The sequence below is a fragment of the Athene noctua genome, chromosome 1 (assembly GCF_965140245.1).
Source record: "Athene noctua chromosome 1, bAthNoc1.hap1.1, whole genome shotgun sequence".
NCBI classification, from domain to species: Eukaryota; Metazoa; Chordata; class Aves; order Strigiformes; family Strigidae; genus Athene; species Athene noctua.
In genome coordinates, this window is record NC_134037.1 from 157,280,208 (window position 1) to 157,305,074 (window position 24,867).

At 36.8% G+C, this 24,867-nt stretch overlaps 1 protein-coding gene across 1 annotated transcript in view; it reads left to right on the top strand.

The window, feature by feature from the left end:
• Positions 1-230: 230 nt before the first annotated feature.
• The window catches only part of NCAM2 (neural cell adhesion molecule 2), a 319,116-nt gene continuing 294,479 nt past the window's right edge, over positions 231-24,867 (top strand). The window contains exon 1 of the mRNA XM_074902177.1: positions 231-396. Within this exon, the coding sequence (XP_074758278.1) occupies positions 345-396 (52 nt within the window). The 5' untranslated portion in view covers positions 231-344. The remainder of the gene's footprint in view (positions 397-24,867) is intronic.

Consider the following 24,867-nt stretch of genomic DNA (forward strand, 5'->3'; position numbering starts at 1 on the left):
CCCCCCGCCTCCCCGCGGGGCCGCCGGCGGGCGGGCAGGGAGGGACGCGAGATTCGAGCTGCGGCCGCCTCTTAGAGCGGCGGAAGAATTTTTCCCGGCGCCGCCGCTCGTCGGTGGCGCGGCCCTGCGTGTGGCGCGGAGGGATCCGCGCGGGCCGCCGTGTGCCCGCCTCCTGCGCGGCGGCCGCTGCCTCCCCGATATAGTGCGGCACGGGGAGGCGCTGGCAGGCACTTGGCGGGCGGCGCTCCGCGGGTGCGGGGCTGCGCGGACGGTAGCGGCGGGGTTTGCCTGGGCTGGTCGAGCACCTCCAACTTGGAACTGTCCACCGGCGCGAGCTCCTGAACATGAGCCTCCTGCCTCTCTACCTGCTCGGATTGCTCCTCAGTAGCGGGCAAGGTAGGAGCGGGGCTGCTTTTTTTTTTTTTTTTTTTTTAATTATTTTTAATTATTATTCTTACCTATACTGCCTGCTCGCTTAGGTTAACGTATAACTGGAAAAGAAACGGAGGAAAAATAAAGCAATGTATCACCCTGGAACCAAATTAAAAAGGACCTAAAACTTGCTTTTATCGCCCCCCCCCCCCGCCCTTATTTTTTTAAGTCTTCAAGAGGTGTCATTTATGAGGAAGAAAAAAAAAAGCTGGAAGGTGCTAAGTCCGCTTAACTGCTTCGCATGGGGTTTCGCCTGGTTTTGGGCGATAAATGTGGAAGGGAGATCAAGCGATTAAAAAAAAATATGTGTGTCAGGGATCGCGCTTTAAAATACGCGTCTGCTTGAGGGGAGGGCAACGTGGGCTTCATTTTCAGGACCAGAGCGAAGTGCTGCCGGCGGAGCCAGCGAATAACCCCGACCTGAAGTCTGCCTGTCGGGGCTTCTCCGCTTCCGAATACCGTCCTTCTCACCCCGCGGGGACACCGAGCCTTCGGCTCCTGGGGCGGGGGGTACCGCCGCGGGAGTGTGTGCGGATGCGGAGACTTTTCGATACGAAATAAGGCGGCGGAGGCAGGTGTGCGCGGAGACGGGGCGCGCTGGGGTTGCGCCTCTGGGCACGGTTTGCCTTTTGCATATGTATGTGCATCTCCGTACAGCGCCTACGGGCTTGGGGGTTGCGCCGTGCCTGGGGATTTCGCTTTGTTTTGTTTTTTTTTTTTGAGGGTGTGTGTGTGTTGAAATTTATTGAGGATGTCACCGATGCGATTACTTGAGGATTTGTGCCACTTTAGGAGACGGGGAGGAGAAAGGCCGCCGGGGCGCGTTCGTGCGCGGTGCGGCGCGGCGGGGTTGCCCCCGGGCGAGGGACGTCGCGGCCCCTCGGGCTGTTGAGGCAAGTTCCCAGCGTCCGTTCGGGGCCGGGCCGGGCTCCCCGCGCCTCCGGTGGGGTCCTCGCGCCGCCGGTGGGGTACCTTCTGCGAGACTCCCGGCAGCGCTACATCGCCAGCACCGGGGGGAGAGGGGCGGGGATCCGCGCTCGGCACCTTTTGAAGGAGGTTTTAGGCGAAGGGGTGGGAAACCCAAGACCCCTGACCCGCCCCGGGTGCCGGCGGAGGGCTGGGAGCGGCGGGGCCGGCCCTCGGCTCCGCCTGCCGCCGCCTCCCAGCAGGGGGCGGCAGAGCTCCACGGCGGCGGCCGCCGGTGCGCGGGCACTGCCCCGCGCCGGGACGGGGGCGGCTCCGCACCTCGCATACACCCTCCGCACCCCTGGGGGGGGCTCCGGGGGGGGCGGGCGGGTGCAGGCACCCCCGATCCGGAGTGCCGGGGTTGCGTGTGGCGCCCAGACGTTAGACGGTGTCTTGTGAGGGGATAGTGAGATCTGTTGCGCTTAAGAAAAGGGGAAGGGGGGGCGGGGGTGGGCAGGGCATTTATGCCTTGAGATATTAAGCCTGTAGCTGTGAAGGTCTCCTTCGGTGCATTTATCACTAAATCTCATATCATACAGGCGTCTTGTCTCGGTGATGAGTAGCGAAGAGCCACCAGATGCTCTCAATTTATGTAGAACTGCTTCTGTGATTTTGCCGCCTCGGGATGAGCTCTGGAGGTCTCCTGATTAGCGGCGGTTCGGAACCACTTCGGAGGCTTTTCAGCATAGCCAGCACTGGGGTGGCAAAGCAGAAGAACGGGAAAGCTTCCTTCGGGCTTTGTGTTGATGTACCCAGGTGTAATGTGTATAGAGATGTGGTCTGTGGTTCCTCAAACGGAGGAGTGGTAGAAAGCTAGCTTGTGAAGTGCGATTACTGCAGCGTAGGAGGATTACATAGTTTTGGTATCTTACTATCACGAATGTCAGGAGATAAATAATGGAGTGAAATTCTGCGTGCTATTAAGCTCAGTTTTAAAAATTACAGGGGGATAGATATGAGGGGGAGGTGGAAAGAAGAGGAGGAAAGCTGAATAAATCTAATAATAAGTTGCTATTAGTCTCTTTTTTTAAGAAAGCTTTTTTTTTTTTTTAAAGGCTATGAATTGTATTGGTGGGGGGTAATAGTAAAATTTTTGAATTTGCTGTAGAAATAACAGGAACCTGCAGCCTCAATCCAAAGCAGGGGATAGTAAATGGGAGTGGGAAGACATCTGCATGTGGAAGATGTTCCTATTTAGGTTGTTAAAGGAGAGGAATAATTCTAGGTTGGGTTTTTTTTGTGTGGATTTTTTTTTTAATTTTGATAAATTCCTCACCATGATGATGCTTATTGTGAATTTTTATTTTTGACACCTTGCAGTAATCTTGAAAATTGCTTGAAGTGATTCAAAAATTTGAGAAGCTATTCCAAAAACTCTTGGGGTTCACCGTCTTTTGGGAATACAGTGACAGGGAACACTTACACCACAACCTTTAGTTGATGATGTTTGTGATGGTTTTTTGTTTGTTTGTTTTTAAGAAAATCAATGTTATTTGACTACTAAATAAAGATTATGACTTCTATGATGTTAAAGTAGAGATAAAGAAGAGTGTGGATGGCTAAGAAAAAGCCAGTAACTAGATTTGGGTCACTTGCTTTGGAAATATTGAAAGTCATAGTTTGATGTTTTGTATTTCTAAGAATACAGCTGCAGTAGATTTAATGAAGAAAGACTGAAGCTTTTTCTTTGGGAAGTGCTGGTGTTTAAGACTGGGGAGAGGGAACTGTGATGTATTTGTTCTGTTTCAGAAAATCGGAGCAGTTTGAAAACAAGTATCTAGCAGACATCAACCCCTTCCCCCAGCCCCTTCAGTTAAGAGTTTGTGAATGTCATAATTATCTACCAGGGCCAAATATTCCTTTTCCTAATTTCATCACAAGGGAGGAGTTTAACTGACAGTGTTATTACTCTAAAACAAAAGAATTTTTTTCTTAACCTTTTGAAGCTGTCCAGACAATTCATCCAGAATTGAAAGGCCCAAGTTTAATTAGCTTTGCTTTAATAGAAAATGAAACAAAACATACCCGCCCCCCAACAAAATACCCCACTCCACTCTGTAAATCGGTTTCTTAACGTAGTGGTACAACATTCAGAAGACAAGGCTTTATTGGTTTTTACCTGGGGACACTAACTTAAAGTGGATGAAATGTACATCTTCCCAGATTGCAAAATCCTGTTTCTTTTACCACTCTGCATAATACACATTTCTTTAAGTTAGCAAATTTTTAAGTTGCAATAGGAAATATTTTACTTGTAGAATTTAATCTATTTTCTGCTCATCCAGGAGATTCATAGGAGTGAGTCCTTGTTCAGTCATTGTGCTTTAAGTTTCCTCTTTTCAGTGCTTTGATACTGAGTTTGTTTTTGTGTTTCCTGAAGAGTTTCTCTTTACAAGTGCTTATAAGGGACTGTTTGTTATTAAGTAGCATTCCCCAAAAGAGATGCCAGCATGTGTGTCTTATTCTCCACAGTGCAGTCACTTTCTAGAATCCTGCTTCTTTCTGCTTTTTGTGTAGGGAATCCAGGAAAAGTGGAATTTTTTTAATTGATGAGTTTGTCTACTGGATTAAGTGAAACTAATATTTTATTCCAATTGTATACTGAAATCTGAAAGAACCTAAGACTTCAGCTAACCACTCTTTTCTGCTACCACTTGATTTATACAACTGCGTTAATATTAAAATGCATTTACTACTGTCCATTCTCCTTTTCACCCTTAAAAAAAAAAAAATCAGAGAAAAAGTTAAGTGATTTGCTGTCTTAACCTCCTCTTCAGTGAAAGATGAGAATCAAATATCTGCCTGAAATTAAACCTTGACTGATGAGGTTTTCTAAAAGATTGACTTAAGAGTGGATGGTTGAGAAATATGTAGAAGGTTTTGTTTCATGCACTCCTATACAAAATGGAGTTGGAGATATTTTTATTGCTTGCAGTGGCTCTAAATCATGAATATATGAAAGATAAAGTCATAGAGATGAAGCTTTAAAGTCTATTCTAGGAGGTTGAATAGCATAATTTTGACTTGGTCGTTTCATGTATTTGTTTAGGTAACTAATTATTTTTATCTATGGGAATGTTATTGGAGTGTTATGAATAACTTATATGATATGCCTTTCATGGCCACCTTCTCAACAAGTATTTTGAACAAATACTGCATTTGTTTGCCCTTTCACTGACCTTTTCTTTGAGGCACCTTTCCCAAGTGATTCATGTTTACTTACTGATTTTCTTCCAATTTACTCCAGTAATCACCCAGTTAGATTCAGCACATGCCATTTGATTCCAGCACAATTGAGTCAAGTTAATATGACATTTTGGGAAACATGGGTTTTAACTACACTGTAATTTGTGCCTCTGAGTTGAAAATCTATTGTTGAAAGAGTACGACGTAGACTTTTCCAGATAAAGAATCTGGATAATGACTGGTATTCATATTTTAAATAGTTTATACCAACTAATTCATGCCAGATGTTTTATTTGGGTTTTTTGTTTGTTTGTTTTTTAACACAGAGATTTGTTTTGTAAAAAAAGGGCAGTATACTTACCAAAGCATATCCTGAGGTTTTACATGTCACAGGTCATTTAAATTGTATTTTCCATGTCTCTTGAAATTCAGAGATGGGAGAAACATGAGAGAAAACTTATGGATATCCTGATGTATTCAAATCTGAAGGCTCACTGGAGTCTGATAGGCTAGCTCCAGGGCTATTGGTATCTCATATTTTATCATCGCTTCTTGTTTTGACTTAATTAATCATGACCTAATTCTGACCTAGTAATTATGTCCCATCCCTTCTCTCCCCCCCCCCCCCCCGCGCCTTAGTGTATTTAGTTGCTTTCTAGTTTGAGTATTTGACTAAAATAATGCAATTTTTGCTAACTAATTAAAAATTTAGAATATTTCTGAATATTAAATAGAGCATTACTTGCTGTTACTTCAACAATTGGAGTATGTCCAGCTTCAGCAATATAAGTCTGCATTCTTTCACAAAATCTTTTTGTAGCTCAGTTTCTCTTAATACTGTGATTGTGTGGATTTGAATATTTTTTAAGGATATCAGGAAAATGAAAAGAATTAATTTGAAATAGCAAGGTGATCTTCATATGTCATGTGTTATGCTATAACACCTTGAATGGGGTATCTTCAGAAATAAAGGTACCAAGCTTCTTATTTTGTTATATGGCTAAATTTTTATATTACTTGATGTCATCAGTCAAATGATAACATTAATTGGAGAAGACATTTTCTGATTTTCTCTGCTGCAGATGAATTCAGAATGTACATCTTAACTTATTGAATTTAAAAGAAAGAAAGAGAGGAATAAAAAAAGAAAATAAACAGGGAGAGTCATTGATCTGGTTACAGATTTGTGGTGATATCTTATAAAATTATAATCTTTTTGTACTGGTAATATATTTAAAGTTACTAAAAATGATGTGGAAAGGAAACAAGGAATACATGTGCATGCACAAGTTTACTTTTTTAGAAAACCTTGTTTAACCTAGCCTTTGAATAACCTGTGTTTGAGTAGCTCTGTGGAAGCACTTTTGGTTGCACTAATCCAGAGACTGTCACACTGAGCAGGAGTCAGTTGCCTTCAGTAGGTTTTGGAGCCATGGAGTATGTTAAAGCCTGTCTTGAAATGGCAGGAGGTAAACAGCTTTCATTTTTGAAATAGCATGAGATGGGACAATACCATCCATTTGTGCTGATGTTATGTTTTAGGAAATTCTGACTAATCAAAAATTTCTCTTTGCATCGGTGCATCAAAACCTAGATCGTTAATGACATGACATGGGAGTGGTGTCTTGAACTATAAATGTGAAGTAAAGATCTACTGCAGAATGAGTTATTTATAAAGTGGTTATTAAATATGAGGATGACTATGAGCATTGAGGTAAAACTCTACTGTTTCTAATCAGAGGAGAATTTCCATTACCTTGTTTGTGTTTGCATGAGAAACAAACAGGACCAGTTCTTTACAAGCAATTATTTTACTGTCTCAAGTTAATTTGGGAAGGATAACAACGGATACAACGATATGGATACAACGAAGTGTATCAGCTAAAACTCATTACACAGTTTCTGCCTATTTAAGAACACTGTTAACATTTTAAAAACCAAACCCAAACACCTTCTGAAATGTTTTACCTGTTTTTTGCTTTTTTTCGAAAAGAAAAAGCAGTTATTTGATTTCACCCGTTCTTTAATGTAACATACAAGAAGCATTGCAAATAGGATGAAGAGATGAAGTCTTTTAAAAACCTGTTTGAACAAGTAATTTTGGTAAGCCTAGAGATCTACTAACCAAGGCTGCTGTTTGCCACCAGTTTCCATGATCTAAGTATAATCTTATCGGAAATAGCCAGTTTGTGGATGGACTGCACCCAGATGAAATTGGGAAGCAACATTAAGTACCACAGGGTTTAGTCAGCTTCTTCACTGGTCTTGCCTATCATTAATTACAGAAATAAATTTCCTCTTATCCAAGTACTATGAGTTCCTCCAAGAACTGGTTTTCCATAAAAAGCATAAATCGTGGGCATGTTAATGTATGTTTATTTAAGTTGTAGTGGCTCCTTTCCAGAAAAAAAACGGAGAGAGGAGTAGAAGTGTCTCTTTCTCTTTGTCCAGTTATGTAAATGTTTATTGTGACTTTAGAAGGATATGCTGGTTTTTATTTAGTGTTCTAATTACTTGAGTATTTTTACTAAACAGCAGACAAAGGTTGTTGAGTAACTTCATAATTCAGCAAAATCCAAAGTAATACATAATGTACCTGTACCATATGAATAATTTATTAGCATTATGAATGAAAATTCCCTTTTCAAAATGACCTTTCCAGTTAGCTAATATTAAACTGGTTATTTACATTGCAGTTGTAGCCTAATTAACAATACAAGCTGTTTGACCATACTTGAACTTCATATATGAAACTTATACAAGAAGTTGCTGTTCTCATCACTTTGCCCAAGAGGTGCCATTTTGAGCATACTATGAATTTATTTTAAAAACAAAATCATTGCCATCAATTTTCTTGCTACTAAAACACATTGCACGATATTCAGTCAAGCTGCAAGCAATTTCAAACCGATTAACTTCATAGACCTTTGTACTGCAGCAGAATTTGGCTTGTTTGAAATCAGTTCTATGCTTAAAATAATAAGTATTTAAAAAGAGGGAAACAAAGCAGTGTAGGAGATCTGTGGCATTTGTTGCAGATAGACATAAACAGGTAGGGAGAAGTAATTCTGTTTCTAAATAGTTTTCTGGACTGATAACACAAAATGAATTTTCTTCTTTTATTATAACAGGAAAGATGTACTCAAAACTACAGTGGTGTTATTTCATTATGTTACCTTAATTAGTCAAAGCAAAATAAACTGGATCCCGAGTTTGGAGGAGAGGGTAGAAAAGGGGGATATGTTAAATGTACTGAAGACCAGTTAATGGGAATAACATAATACAGCATTATTTTTATAGTTCTTGAACATCCCATACTCTAACGTGCTTACTGGATCAGAACAAAGATTGATGTACTCCAGTGACCTTAATCCAACAGAGACCCAAGGCAAGAGTTGTAAAGAAACAGGAGAAGTACAGAACAAGAACAGTGTGATACCTCTGTCAGTGCACCCTACAACATCCAGGGATATGTCAGGTTATATCTATGTGATCTATCTTAACAATCTTGGCGGATCTTTGTTGGGTGAATTTGTTCTTAAACCTGTCAATACTTTGATCTACTTGGTACACTGCATCAACAACTTAAGGGAAAACTGCTGAAAGAAGCCTAAAAAAAAAAGTTCAGTCCCTTAGTTGCTGTGTGGCAAATAATGAAGTAATACTAATTCCTTGCTCAGCTCTTCCATGACATTCATAATTGTATTTACCATAGAGAAACTGCCCATCTCATGTGATGGGCTCAGAGCTACAGGTTATATTCTTTGTCTTTCCAGCAATTTAATTACCTTTTTTTTTGTTTTGCTTGGTGTTTGTCCTACTTTTTAAAGTATTTTTTTCATTTTCCTAGCCTTTTGGTAATGGTTATCTTAATTAAACAAATGGTAATGTGAAATACTTGAATTTTAAACTGATCTGCATCAGGCTGATTGACGAAACCTCCTTGTTTATGATTATCTCTTTTTGCACTGTAATCAGTGTTGAAGTTCTGCCTTACGAGGGGGTGGGGGCTAAGTGTTTGAGCAGTGAAACCTTTTTTCCATTTTTTTCAATGTCTGAGATTTTTTTTATTGCATTTCTTTGAAAGTGGAAGAAAACTGTTCTTGGAAAATGTGGCCTTAAATTATTTATTTGCATATATAACAATAGAGAATTACAAAGAAAAAATTGCACAACACTGAAACGTTGCACTTTTTACTAATCACCTGAATGGTTTTGTATCAGACATCCATATTTCACAATAGAAAGCTTTTGTTGCTTTCTATTTGCTTTTTGTTCCTGAATTCTAATTTTGTAAATCTTATCTGGGATTTGAAATTCAAGAGGAATTATACCCAACTGGGCACTGCCATCAGTAATGAATAATGCAGTAATTCATGTACTCTTGTGCTTTCTGTGTTGGGGAATAATAACCTGACTTTAGATTTACAAAAAACAAGAGCTGACTTTTTCAAATGAAGACTGTCTGTGGTATAATATGAATACTACATCTATCTCAAGCGTAGTTTATTTTAAGAAAATCATGTTATGCGAGATGAGTTCTGCTGACAGAACTGTGTACACCCTGCAGCCATGGAACTCCCACTGAAGTCGATGGGAGACTTGTGTGCCAAGAGTGCTGTTTCGGGGCTTGTATTGATTGCAGCTTTCAGGGTCTGATTGAAGCTTTCAGGAGTTGTATAACTCCCATGTGAGTATGTGGGAATTTTGATTTAGTAAAGAATAGAAAATCAAGCTCTAACTCTACGTATATTTAAGTAGTGGGTATGTTTATAAAGTAGTGCTAAAAAAGTGTGGGGCTAATCCAACAGCACAGAAGAGCTAAGAACTGAAGGGATCTTCTGGTGTGCCAGGTTCTATTTAAGATAGTACATGAGACAAAAAGGATATATTTCTCTTGTGGGTTTTTTAATAATAAAACCAAAGACACATTGTATTGTAATCTAATAATTTAATTTTGCCCCTCTGGGAACATATGAGCAAGTTGATTTTCATGAAATTAGTTGTTACAGTCGCTTACTTGATGCAGCCCAGGTCATAGTTGTTTTGGGGAGTTTACCATTCAGTATAAAAATTCATCATGCAGTTTGGTTTTGAGAGTTTTGATTTACTTGTTTGTTTTGGTCTGTGGCTTTGTGATAATAGTCAAGATTGTTTCATAGACATTCAGTATTCAGGTCATGCCTGTAGGTCTGAATGATTAGATGTTACATGGATTTGTGTCAGTTTATGGCATTTCCACACATTGGGTTCAACAGCTTTTAGCATTTAGCCAAAATAATCCTCCCCTCTACCTTTACATTACATTTCTGTGGATGTCTTTGGATTATACAGCCTACGTACATACAGAATTATGTTGATGTGTTTGAGAAATCTCTCACGGGTGATGTTTTCTATATAGTTCTTCTAAACTCTTGGTAGACTTATTGTGATTTTACCATTCTTAGAAGTAAATTTACATGTTGTTTAATGTCATGGTACTGCTTTTTCAGTTCTGAGTGCCTGGGTTACTTACATGCTGCTTATTTTTAAAATGAATTTTAATCTTATATTCACTTTTTCTGTATCATTTGCAAACATTAGTAGAAATCAAGATTCCTAGGTGTGTACTAAAACCTCAGGAACCAGCTGCTTCATTCTGTGCAGCTCTTCTCAAGCCACACTGATAGCCATTTTTTTTTTTTGTCCTAAGTGTATGAAATAACACTTTATCTGCTATGTATAAAAGCAGATCTGTATGGGGAAACTATTGTTTCCTGTAAAAATAGTGATGAAAAGAAATACACTTTCCTATGAATCCTGTCTTTTGCATTCTTAGTTACTCAGATTCTCCTTAAAAAGCCCCAAGCAAACAACCACAGCTAAACAAAATCAAAAAATAGTCCTTTTCAAGAGAAAAGAGCTTTAGCTGTTAGATGGAGTTCTGATATATGTTCTTCTGTGCCAATTTTAAATTGGGAAAAACAACTGTAGCTGTTGAGTGGACTGAAAAATTAAGACTTTATCATGTAAATATTATAAATGCTCTTCTAACTTACTTGATTTTTTTAAATTGTTATTAGTGTATGTTAATATTGCTTTAATACACCTTAAAAGCATTTTTTACTGTTTTCCAGACTATGAAGCCCACTGAATACTAGATAGCCTTTGTTTACACCCGAGTCAATGAAAGTTAGCCCTGCAGAAAACCTTTTTCTTTTCATAACCACACTGAATCTATTACGTGTGACCTCTAGGTATTAAGTAACGTCTCTCTATCTGTCAACCCATAGAACAATCCATTTCTGCAGTGATATTCTAATTTTACCTATGAAAATGCTAAAATGAATTTTGTAACTGCGTTTGTGAGCACTTGATCAGAAAAAAGTGGTGTAATAGGGGAGGAAAAAAGAGGTGGGAAATTCAAGCAGCAGGAAGGAAGGAACACCTAATTTTTATTGAAGGTGCATGTTTTCATCAAAGAGAAGACTTTTCTCTGTGGTCATAGTGAATTTTTTGTTTGTTTTGTTTTGTTTTTTTTTTTTTTTTCTTGGTGGTGGTGGTTTAAAAATTCTGTTTTTGTAGTCCAGGTGTGTGCTACAGCATCACACAAAATTTCACATAATGACTCTGAAAGACTATACTTAAAAGTGGATGGCAAGCCTTACTTAGAGATATCTTCTGCATGACAGGCCTTTTGTGTTTAACACTGAGCTTTTTAATTTTTTTTTTTTTTTTTGTCATAAGGACACTGGAGACTGGACAAAGGTCAATTGGGCTGCTTCCTGGAGATAGAGTGAACTTTAAGAGCCATGATTGTAGAAATCATGACACACTGTGTAGTGTCATTTTCTGTTAATTTTTTGTTCTATTTTTACCTACTGTTAATTCTTAGGAAACCTGGATCACTTCTCTTGCAAATAGGCTACTGTGAGGTTTTTAAAATGTTGGTTAGAGGTAATTTAGGCATACTCACAGGTGTTCATTAGATCTGTAAAAACCTACAATAGCTCTGGTGTTCATATTTCCATTTGAACTGTAGCCAGATTTGCAAATGAATGTGTTCCAAGTTTATTTTGCTTGAATTATCAAATAAATTTAAAAACTGTCTTAAAATTGTTACCTGAGCTTTTTCTGACATTCAGTACTAAAAATAGCTGCACATGTCTATGACAAAGTACTAAACCAGCAAAAAAGTGAATATAAGCTTTTCTAAGGAGTTAAGAAAAAAATGCACAGTGAAGCAAAAGATACTTCTCACAGTAAACACTTTTATACAAAACAAACATTTGTATTATCAGTCTAATTGTTCATGAATTATCTTTGTGTAAGGCTTAATTTCTAACTACGTAAAGAATTGGTTTGTGGTTTGTGGTGGTGTTTTCTTTAGTCTTTACATAATAAAAATAATTGTGGAATCCTGCTATCTTTCAGGCAAAATGAGAGCAGTAGCAGTTAACCTTCTCAGATTCATTTAGGTAATGCTGAGCTTTGCCCTACATCCACTTGGCAGAATTTCTCTAGTCATCTTTCCATTCACTTGTCATGTGCAATATAACTGCATTATCTAAACTGAATTTTCTGAGGTATGATGATAGGGAAGTAAATATTTCTGTGGTAAAACTTTTGATTCTAGTCTTATATTTGGTAATGCAGATGGTCAGTTCACAACCTGGTGATAAAAAGGACTGATTCAGCTGAAAAATGAAGTATGTGATTTGTTGGTAATTACAAGCAACAAGTAAAACACTTTTTTTAAAGACAGGTACTGTACTCTGATAAGAAGTACATGATCTGTCCATTCAATGTCATGTATATATTCACACGACAAAATCTGTTATCATAACTGATGCAAATGGCATCTTTGTTAGCCTGAAGAGAGAAGCTAAGAATGGCTAAATGAGGATGAAGACTTCTGATTTTTTACTTTAGAAATAGTAACTGAAGACCACTTTCTCTTTTCTGCAAGGTTCTCTACTAAATAATGTATTTTCTGTAATTATCTGTTCAGTATTATTTATGAAGCCTAAAATTGCTTCTGTATACTTGTCTTTAGAACGTGTATGCCACCTAGTATCAATAGCATACCAAGGAATTTTTAGTATGAAATGTCCTAATCCTCACAACACCTTCAGCCTCACCATTGGAAAAGTAGGAAATTAAGTTAGCAGGTCTGTCCGCTTGTTCTAATCTAAGTAGATGAATGAGCAAGTAGAGTTTGCTTCCAGTTAACTGAAGACAAACTATCTCCAAATCAAAAACTGAAACTGCCATTCCTATGACAGTGCTTGAACAAACTGTCGTTATGGCTTATTAACATTAGCATAGTGCTGAGGTAATTACAGATGCACAAATTTCTATTAGGTTGCATCTGGCCATCTCAGAGCATGTATCTGCCTGCCAAAGATTGTGTTGACATGCCCACAGCAAGATGAAGGCAGGATGGTGCAAAGATCCTCAAGTTAAAGAAAACCTAAACCAGTAAATCTAAATGGCATGTCATTGTCCTTATGGCATGGAGTGCACAGTCCTGTCAGAAACAGAACTGGAGGAGTTCTGACTCCAAGTAAATAGTTTCATTTGCAATAGGCTGTAACCATGTTGACATACGTGTATTGTTTCCAGACTTAAGCTGAGTTAAGGTGTTTCTGCATCACACTTATACACATTTCTGCTGATGATGTCATAGGCACACCTAGCTTGGTCCACAGCTGCGTATATATGACCTAAATAGAGGAGATGTCACACAGAGCAGTAAGTTCAATTCAGTCTTCCGAGTCCTTCGAGTGGTAGCCTAAAAGATGAACCATCTTTTCAGATGCTCAATCTTATTCCATAAATCCTAGAAAGCCACACTGACTTCTATTCTAACTTTATTGGGGGCACTTAATGTGGCACATTGTTCTGAGAGTATCCACACAGTTTATATTCATGAAGTAAGAGTCAAACTGTATCCTTTTGGAAGACAATCCAGTACCAGATTCAAACTGGTATAACTGAGAGGACGTGAACTACTAGTGAGAAAGGAAATCCCAGCTTTATTAAATCAGTAATGCTTGAAAAGTGTTTTAAATTTAAAACTCATTACTTTTATCTTCAATCAGACTGTATATTTCTGTTCTTCATACAAATAAATTCAGAGATTAGATCTGATAGAATGAATAGCAACCATTTCTAGACAATAGAATCCATTTAAATAAAGAAGAAAGATTTCATGAGAGACTACAGTTTTCTTGTTAGAACACTGGTAGCAGGCAGGAAACCTGGATTCTCCCATTGTGAAGCTTTGTGACTTAATACCTCAGGAATTTTGCCTATTAATATGGCCCAGTGTATACACTGTGTCAACTAATTCAGGCACCATAAAGAAAAGGGAGACATTAATGTTGCATCTTATACAGTAATCCTTACTTAATATGTTGGATTTTGTTTTAACTCTGTCATAGTCTGTGAAACAGACTTACTTGGATTTTTGTGCCTTGGGTTTGCTAAACTTTGGTTGTTTTTTTTGGTTTTGTTGTTTGTTTGTTTTTTTTTGCATTAAAGCCAGGATGTGAATGTGAAGTATTTCATCTTAAAATGAGAGAAGCCATGCCCCTCTGGATCTTTTTTCCTTAATTACACTGAGATTCCCCATTTTATTGATGTGAAATGAAACAAAGAAACTTGATCAAGGTCAGACAAAGTCCATTGTGAATCCAGAATTGAACCAGCTTTCCTGAGGTCACTCCAGCACTTCAACAGTCACCCTACTTTTATTTTATGATAAGATACAGAGTCAAAACTGACATGAAAATCTGCAGTGATTGTAAACTGATTTCTAGGGTTGTGCATGCTGATTTGAGAAGCGCTGTCTTAAGCAGGCTTTATTTGAGGCTTGAGTGTTTGGTGGGTTTGATTTGGCATTCCTTTAGGATCCTAAGGAGTATCCTCAGAAATCCGTATTTGAGTCTGCAGACTAGCAAGTGCAATACTCACTTCTTTTTAAGAAGACAAGGACATAAATCAGAAATGTACTTTTCGGTGTGAAGATAGATTGGGTATATGTGTGTGTGGGACAACAAACAAAAAAACCCAACACAAAACCAAAAAAACAAAGGTCTTACTGAATTGGTAGATTATTTAAATGTTTGTTCCCCACTCACTATTCTGACACTGCATCAAAAATTACTTTTTTTGTAGCTTTGAAATAATAGCTGTCATCATTAATGTCTTTGAAGAATGAAGGTGAATAACCAAAGTGTTTCCTTTCCATGGCCAAAAAGGCTGTTTTGGTGTTCAAGGCTGGTTGTGAATGCTGGGCTGGTAACACTAAGTAGATGAAATTGTGTGAGAAATTGCTGTCAGTATTGATAGGCTCAGAATCTGATCAAACTTTTTTCTTCTCTCTTGCAAACTCCATTTATTAAAATTGCCAGACTGTATATCTGCTGTGTTGGGTTTTTATATCTGTTTTCTGAGTGAAAGTGGACCTACTTTTGTCTTCCTGAGTTTTATTTCCGCTTAAATAGAAGTGGATGGTCTTATATAGCTGTCTGTGTGGTACTCAAACACTAGTACAAAAATGTGAAATTAATTACAGGTAATATTAGTTTCAATTATAGGAAAAGCAAAATAATGTTATCAATTCCATCATTTGTTAACACAAACTCCAAGATGTTACTTATACAGGTGCTTTGAGCGAGCATTTTAGAGTGCAAATGCTGGTACAACCTGTGGAGATTCTTTAATTCACGCAGTAGAAATGGGTAAGAGTCTGAAATGCAGATTGGAAGACACATTCCCTGATCCCCAAGCACGAATGAGAGAACAGAATAATTAGAGAGGCAAAATGTATGTGTTCCCTACATTGTTTGTATACATAAGAGGTTATCTATTGCTGCAAATTGGATTAGTTGTATAAACAGTAGCATAATTTATCTAAAGTCAGGTCTCAAAGACTTGGACAAGAATAGTGGAAGAACAAGAAGGTAATTGTAAAATGGGAAGATGCAGAGAATGCAGCCGTATTTGTGTACAGGTAACTCATGTATAACTGGATGCAGTTTAATGCAGCAGAATTTCTTTGTGTGTTAACCACTGGCAGTGTAGAGAGCTTGAGACTCTACATTTCAGCTGAAGCTTTAAACGTAATGTAAGGGTGGTTGAAATTACATATTTAAAACCAATCATATTTCATAAATTCATAAAATCAATCACCACCTCCTTCTGAGTATCTATGAATATTCATAGTTATACTTCTTCCCCAGATGACTTGCAGAAATGTTGATGCGCCTTCCAAATGGGTATTTATAGTTGGTTCTTTGAAGTCAGTATAATAACTTCTATTTAACTTTTCTAGTGCTTGGATTTTGTTCAGTGTACTCTCAGGTACTGAAAAGAACATTGTTGGGAAGCTTCCATGCCTGCAGCCATGTTAACATGGAAGGCACAGAGATGGCTCTGTAGTGCTTCTGTAGACGTCCCTTGGTGGTCTGAGATGCACTGCTCCTCTTGTGGGTTCTAGAGGGCTAAAAGGCAGCACATGGTTCTTCCTTCCTGAAAGGACTACTCAGATGAAAAAAAGTATAACATAAACAGGGTAACTCATGGTTAACATTGATAGCATTTACTGCCAGAGTTAACTCTATACAGAAAGGTACTGCAACTTGGTCAGAGATATGAGGACTTTTTTCTTTTTTTTTTTGAGACTACATCTACTTTCTCTATTCAGTTTATCTTTAAAGTATATTTTTAAATTTCTCTGGTCTTTAATAGCACCTTCTCCAATGGGGTCAGTATATTTTTTTAGGAAACATTAAAACTGCAAATCCTTCTAATTTTGTATATCATTTAAATGCTGCTTGAAAATGATGTGGGTATCTTAGTAAAAAGTATCCTTTTTGTTACTCATGATGTTTAAATAGGCTGCTTGACAAGAACAGTTATAATTTACCTAGAAGTTATGACTTGTTTCATGTAACATATATCTTGATTTTCTAATCTTGATTGTTGATTTTACAGGCCAGATCTGTCACTTTGAACGTTTCATTTAATCTTGTCTTTAATGCAGCATTCTAAAAGGGATCTTTTTGAGTGCAAAGTTCGTTGTCATGTTGCTAGTGTGTGTTTCTGACCAGAATGCAAAGTAGCTTCAATCCATACATTCTTTTTTTCCTGTACTGGGATAGCTGCCAAATCTATGTCAGCGATTAACTTCTGAATGTGTCAGCTGTAACAAATACAGTTCATTGTTTTTTGACTAGTTAACAGCTAGTTAAAAGGCAGGAACAGCTCAAATTAAATAGGAATACAGTACATTTTGTATCTAAAATGTTTAGGCTGTTAAAACTGAGAGAAATTGAAAAAAAAATCAGTTCTAGGAGGGATTTTTAGGTAGACAAAAACACTTAGCTGATTCTTCAAATCAAAACATGCCAGATCACTGGATGATGAAGTTATCTGCTGGAATTTATGGTCACAATAAAGGCTTATATAATTCAATATTTAAACCTGTTTCATTCGTATGAAAAGCAAAACAACAGCCCCGTCATGTGTGTTGTTCCCCTCCCGCCCCCCCACCCCTATAAGAAATCTCTGTCGAACTGTTAGAATAATATCTGAGATACTACTTAGAAAGAGAATGTCACAGGAAAGAAAAATGCCTTAACTGATTTGGAGAACAGTGTATGAAAATTATCTAGAGCAAAGTGCAAAATCACAGTTTAGATGGATGAGTTAATGATACTATTCCTCCTCACAGACATACATTTTCAAATTATTAATATCTCTTGTTTGCAGATTGCACAAAGTCACAACAACTTTGTTCATGTTTTGTCTATATTTTGGGCAAATTTTCCTGTGCAAGTAGAATGTGAATGGTTTGCTGTAGACCCTTTAAAATTACGGTGTATTTAATTATTTCTTTGTTTCATATAGACCTTTTTTCTAAATTTTAGATCAACTGTGTCAGCAGAAGAGCTTTGCAATTCAAACTGCAATTATATAAGAATTTTTCTCTAAAATTCTTAAAAGATGTATTTTTATATATTCTATCTTGCTGAGATTACCATGAAAAACTGGTAGTAAATTAAGACAAAAAAGGATGTTGTAACAGGTGTCATATTCAATATATTTCATGAGAGCAAGTTCAGTTGTTTTCTCAAAGTGATGACAGGTCCTAGAACTCTGGAGAGATGCAGAATTATTTTTATTGGCTAGCTCATTTAAGCCCTGTTGTTTTCAAGTTGCAGTTAGTGAAAGGTTTGAATATGCTATTAGGCAGAGGAAAGACAGAGGAAGCCATGCAATGAAATGTCAGTAATCTAGCGAGGAGAAAGTTTATATCTTTATATATAAAAATAACAAAAAAAGAGAAAATCTTCTGGAAAACACAGATTGGGATCCTACTGAATCTGTGCTTTGATTTAGAAGAGGAACTTCAGTGACTGACAATTTACAATACTGCTGGGTGAATTTTTGAATGCACGGAAGGTTGTGGAAAAAAATCTATAATTCGCTTAACTTTTATTTTAAAATAAAAGTTACATATTTTGAGAAAGTGAAGGAGGAGGGGAAATGGTCTTTGCTTAAGTAGAAATCATAACTTTTCTGTAGAGATTTGTGGAATAAAAGGTTACCTCTCAAATCATTGACAGTGGTGCAGCATATGTAGAAAGTATTTACACATAATGTACAGATTGTTAATCTACAGTCCCAGTCCTTCAGCACTTATTCCTGCTGCACTGTGCCACCTCCACCCTCATTCCTCTAGATTTCTTCTTACACAGGAGTACTGTTTCATTTAAAAAGGGATTCCAGACAGTGGTTTCCCCTATATGTGAGTCAGAACATTTTATATTTGTAATGCATAATTCTCTGGAACTGTAGAATAGTGGCTGTGAGTCATAAGCAGGGTTTGTTGATTTACCCTCAATTTATCCAGTGTGTGTGGTAAGACAGGAGTGATACTGGCACTGATTTTTTTTTTTATTCTTTCCCTAGCCTCCTCACCTTATGGTGGGGCCTTAGGAGACAAAACAATGAGATACACAAATCTAGTAATTCCCATCTGATACACAAACTATCTTTGACTCAAGTGATCCACTTACAGCTCAGTTCTCTCTTAAATCTCTCTCAACCACCTTCCTCAACATTTCCTTCTGCTACTTTTTGTAACTCTTGAGCATGGTGGCAACTGTGGAACACATTCTGAGGTATCTCGTGTGTTCCTGAATCTAGTATCTTTGAAATTAGTTACTGCAACACCAAAATTTTGTGAAGAGGGGAAGGAAGTATTAAAAAGGGCAAAGAGAAACCGAATGGCAGGAATAATGATTTCTGCATTGCAGGTTGAAGCCAAAATGAATGAGCAGGTAATACCAATCCTTTGATCTTGAATGAAACTGAAAACTTGGTGGCAAATGCTCTACCTTTGTTTAAAATGTAAAAGAAAGATGCCTGGATATTATAGGCTTGCTGCTCTGACACATAGTGTGCAAAGCTGTGTATATGTAAGCATGTAAATATATACAATCTCACATAGCTTTCAAATATAAGTAGTTTTATTTATGTAGTTATGCTATTGTCTCAGATTCCAATCTGTTCTTTTCAAACTGTATGCAAGCATAGTAATCTATTTTCAAGAATGTTTGTGCAACATGAGAAATAATGCATCACGGTGTGAGAGAAAATGGTCTTGTTTACTTTAAAGTGGAGAGGAGATATGTTTGGAGTCTTTAAAAATTCTGGAGTGGTAAGTGGAAGGGAGGAGAATTATTCTTTAAGTTAAAGTATGTGCTTGGTGCAGGAGCAAATGGGTTTGAACAGACTGAACAATTTTAGTTTGAAAATTTAAAGATTACTTCCACCCATAAAAGCAAGGAAAATGTGGCATAGCCTTTAGAATAATGGTTGTATAAAACCAAGTGATTTTAAGGAGGCAAAGGGGTTTGAGGATGATATTGTAATGCTGTGCCTATAGAAGAATGCTAAAATCTTCTAGCCAAAAAGTGCTGTTCTCCTGCATTCTTGATTGAGTTATTTTTGGAATTAAACACTGAAATTTCTCCTTTCAGTTTGTATTTAGTAAATAAAACATATGTTGAAATCAACTATTTAATTAGGTAATAACAGTTAATAAGTTAAATAATAATTACTAAATAATAGCATATTTTTTCAGGAAATTGTTTCTAGAACTTTCAGATGTGTAGAATTTGTGCAGTGACTTACCATGCAATAAGAATTAACCCTGTTTCACTCATGCCATGTTCTCATAAATTAGCAATGATTAAGTAGGTCCAAAATCCGAGAATAAAAGTAGGTAGCATTTCACTAGTACCTTGAAGGTATGTCTGTAGAGTCTATTCTCACACACCAAAAGAAAATGCTTTCTAAATGCTGTGACTTCACAAGATAAGTAGTAGTTCTTAAACAATGGCAGTAATAGAAATGATGACCATTAGAAACACAAAAGCATGAATTTTTCATTGACCCAACAAAAACTGCTCTGGGGATGTTTAAAGAAGAATCTGGTGTTTAGAGAAATCATAACCAAGTAAGCTTCACCAAGCTGCCACTAAAAACATGAAAACAAATGATCAGTATTTTTATTCTCTGCAGAGAGAATCTGAGAAAGTGATTAATCTTGAAGTTTACTTGTGACTTTTGTGAATGTTCTTAAACAATAAGGTTCTAGAGAATCACTGTACTATCTGCAAAGAGAAATAATCAAAATTGCTGACTCCATTTATTAGTCATAAGATATGAAATAAAACTTGGATCTGGGAAATTATTATAGGTGGAAGAATTAGAAAATAGCTGATTCTTTACGAAGACATTGCAAAAATATGTTAAAGGTCATCAAAATAGATGCCCTCCAATTTACAGAAATTATATAATAGAGTGTAATAGAAAAATATGTTGATAAAAAATGTACCATATGTACCATAGAAGGGGTATGTACCATAGAGGACTCAAAGTCTAGGTACAGGTGCTTGAGAAAATAATTTCCTGGACTGTAAGAACTTTTGAGCTAGTACTTAGTTGTGTATGCTTGTTCATTGTGGTAAATAGTCTATTGTTTTGTATTAGCGGTGTGTGTAAACAACCAGATCCTAACAATTTGTATTGGGAGGAAAAGATACAATTGCCAGAACTCAGACTTCAGCATTTTGGAACTTATGTTGTGATGTGCCAATTTCTGCATTCTTCCTATGGTAATGTTATTGACTTCAGTTTAGTTGTGTTTTTCTGGCCTTTCCAGGCAACACAGAAGGCTGGAACCCCAGAAGACAGGCAAATGTCCTCTTTAATATGCTCTGTTTATAGCTTCAATTAATGCTGTAGAAGCAACTTTGCCCAAGAAAAAAGAGATTTGTAGTGCCAGCCAGTGACTTATATTCAGCATGTCCAAGTCTAGTTCCATGCCTCCTTAAAAAGAAAGGACAAATGGTAAGAGAGGTTAGTCTGGAATGTTTCATATCCTCTCTTATGAAAAAGCAGTATTGTTGGCAGGACATACTGTCCAAATCTTGAAACTTAACAAACATTCCCTTCTTTCATTTATAGGTACTCTACTCATGTAAATCAAAGATGTTTAAGCTTTAATTTAAAATTGCATTGCTATGTCATTTAGATTTCAGTATTTAACACAAAAAGAAAGCATACAGTATTGGTCACATTTTTCTAATTGGATCTGATTTGTATCTAGAGAAATTGATGACAATATTAAGTTCATATGATTTGGAAGTATATCAAACTATTCATATGTCAAAGTACATAATTCATTTGCAGCTATAATTTGTGGCAGTCTTTTTATTCTCAATTCTGTTGAATCCTGTTCACCACCTAATAATGCTTCTTTGCTTGAGTGTTAATGTTGGACCCCAATATACCATAAGAAAACACAGATGACGGTTTGTAAGGTAGATGAGTTTTTGCAAGTTCAGAAGATGATAATTTGTTACTGCTTCCATGTAACTACTCTTCACATTGCAACCTTGTATACCTTTTAGTCTAGTATGTTAATACAGACTGAGTGTTCTCAAGTTTCTGGAAACACCTGATTTTGGTTTGTGTTCAAATGCTTTTCTAGGCTCATGTTAAACCATTAAATGGCATCATAATTCCAATTTAATCTTTAGTTGATACAACTTATCAATGATTCCTTATTAGATCTGAATCTAGCTTTCTGCAAAATACTAACCACAGGATTTCCACCTGTATTCTTTAAATATACCAGGCTAAATTTAGTTCAGTGAGACTTCTAATTTAGAAATAATGTGCTGCTTTTAAAAACACCTCTGAAACATATAATCTTTACTTTTATAGTTTATTCTTCATTTTATGATATATTAAATCCTAGATATAAGGAATACTGTGTAAATTTTTAAAGTGAATTCGTTTGTGTGTGTTTTCTACTTTCAGTGTTATAATTCTGCTTTATAAAAGGTAACCAAGTATAATTAAAAAGACCTCATTTCTCTCATGATATCGATATGATATTTTTTGTGATTTCTGCCAAGAGTGAAAATTCTGTATTACAAATTAAAGCAAAAAGAACACTCTCAAAAGAGAAAATACTTCAAAAAGATTAATTTAAAAAAATATAAAGCAGATGCTTTCAATATCAATTAGATATGAAGGCTACTTATTTTAACTCCTGAAGGACTAAACCAAAACAAAACTCTAATGAAGAATAGGGAATGACATCCTAAATATGAATAAAAGACTGATGCCAAATTTTAGTCTTCTGTAATGCTAAATATAAAAAAAATAAATCCAGAGCTAGACATGTAAAACTAACAAGTATTTTTCATGTGAGAAAATATCTTTGCTTTGCTATGCAATTTTTAGTAGGGTTAATTTGGAGGTTTGATGCCTTTAATTTTGTTTGGGTTTAGAGCCAATTTTGAACTTCTCCAGCAACTGAACCCCTTATAATCCTCCTGGTAGCAGATCTTTTCTACTGGTGTCTGCCCTTGGAAAAGGGGGAAGTTTACAAAGACAGTGTTCTAGATACTAGAGTGCCTTTGGCTAGGAATCTCCAGAGGACCAAGTGCTGATATGGTATCTTCCTTGGTTCTCAGCCGCCTTTGCCTTTTCCTCCTTTTCATTACGTACATCCAGTGAAGACTTAATGATGAAAGAAATGCATGCTCTTCCTTCCAGTTATCTAAAGCAAGGAGACACATGAGTGGATTGCATTGCTAGTGTAGATCATGAAGAGGGCAGGGTGACTGTACTATGTCATTCAAATGTTGTGTTTACGTATGTTTGTTTTCTAAAGTGGTTTGTATCACCCTCAAAGTACATATTGCGTTGTTAAGCTATGCAGTACAAGTGGCATGACAGACCTTGAGGAAAACAATGTACTGTTCCCATCTAACACTGTAATCTGTTTCTCTGAAGAGAGAACATGTATGGTCTTTGACAGTCAGGGGTTTTTTACTACCGTCACTTAAAATATATACTTGTCTGGCTTCTATGCGATATGTTAGAGAAGCAGCTGTTCTGTCTAACTTGTCTCATGACCCAGTTGCCTCAAATTACTTTGTCTTTTATTTCTGTTAAGCAGTCATTCACATACACACACTCTCCTTCAGGAGAAATAGTATAACGCTGCAGGATTTTATTTGAACTGGTTCTGCAGTTTGGTGACTTCTGCTGAGCCTTTATAATGAATTTCTGGATGTTCTGAATTCTTAAGATCAAATCTGAGAATAATTGTCAGAATACTTTTTATCAAGTTTTAGCCTCTCTATATAGTTTGTTGGCAATAGATGCAAAGTATATGCCAGAGGTAAGAATTTAATTCCTGTTTCATTTTCATTGATTGTTTAATTTACGATAACAAGTTTAGATTATGAAATTCCTCCCACTGTCTCTATACATAAATAGGTAACTTATTAAATTATCTCCACCTGGTGGCAGTATGTCATAGCTAGCAACAGAGTAACTAGCAGAACTGGTGCACGTTTTTCTTTACAGAAACATAACATCAAAGCTACTTAAATCAGATGAGTCATTTATTGCTTAAATCCCGTAGATATGCATGAAATATTTTAAAGCTGAACTGTGGTGTCTTGTATGTAATTTGATGTAAGCACTATATGGGTCTTTAACTGATAAGTATCCCATGCATAAGTGCATTCAAAATACAAGTCAGTTGCCAAAAGCTCTGAGAGCATAACTGTATTAATGCCTGCATTACTTCACTTTAAAAAGAACAATGCAGGTATTTTGATGGGTAAAGTAAAAAAAAGTTTCACATATATATTCTGCTTATTCCTGTAGTTATAAAATATGGATTATGTTGTGCAAAGTCTGCGTAATGTGTTTTCAAGCATATTTTTGTAGTCTGTTGCAAAGAAATGCTCTTTGCTGAAGTGCTGAATTGCCAGTTTTCCTTAGTGAAGAAAGGAAATGTTTTCAGAACAATAAGCACAGTATCAACCTATCTTATGAAAAGTCTTATAGGTTAACTTCAAGACATATTTTGATATCACAGTTGACAGAACAGGTTTACATTTGAAGTTATACAAGCAATTCCGTATTATTTAAGAAAAGTACTGCATATGATTAAGATTTTTACAGAAAAAGTTATTTGGTTATCCACAGTTGAGTAGTTATTTTGTCTTGCAAATAATGTAATCTCTTAAATGTTACACATATACATTGTCTAAAATTTCAAGAGTACTCCAGAGTGATTTTGAGGGTTCAGTTGGAAAGAAAATTAAAGATTATGCTGTAATCTCTAAAATTCCTATGATCTAAGGAAGCTACAGCATCCCTGGATGGTGTGAGGAGCTTAATTCTTGTATGCAAGCTTCCTTTAACATCATGAGAGATTAAGGCAATGGCTATGGTTTTTACCTGTTACATGTATAAACATGGAGTCTCATACAACCAATTCTTTTTATTTTTATGCTTTTCAAAAATAGACTTCCACTTCCTTTAAAAAACACTAGTTAGCCATTTTATTGTTGAGTTTAGGTGGTAGCATATGTTACTTTGTTCAACAATCTTTATGCAGTGTAATTACTTTGATATAGCAATTTACAAAGTATACTGGCTTGTGATGAGTTCATTGGTTTAAACACAATTGTAAAGAACTTACAGCTTGAGAACCTCATATGGGAAAGCCAATAAGTGTTTGGTTTTTTTTTTGTTTTTTTTTAAAAGAGGAAAGGGAAAAGCAGAGAAGAATAGGCTGGCAGCAATCTAAAAGAAAGCTTGTGTCTTTGTGGCAAACTCCATACTCCGTCCTCAGACCTTTACTTGATGCATGCACATGTGGAGATTTTTGGTTTTTTTGTATAGATG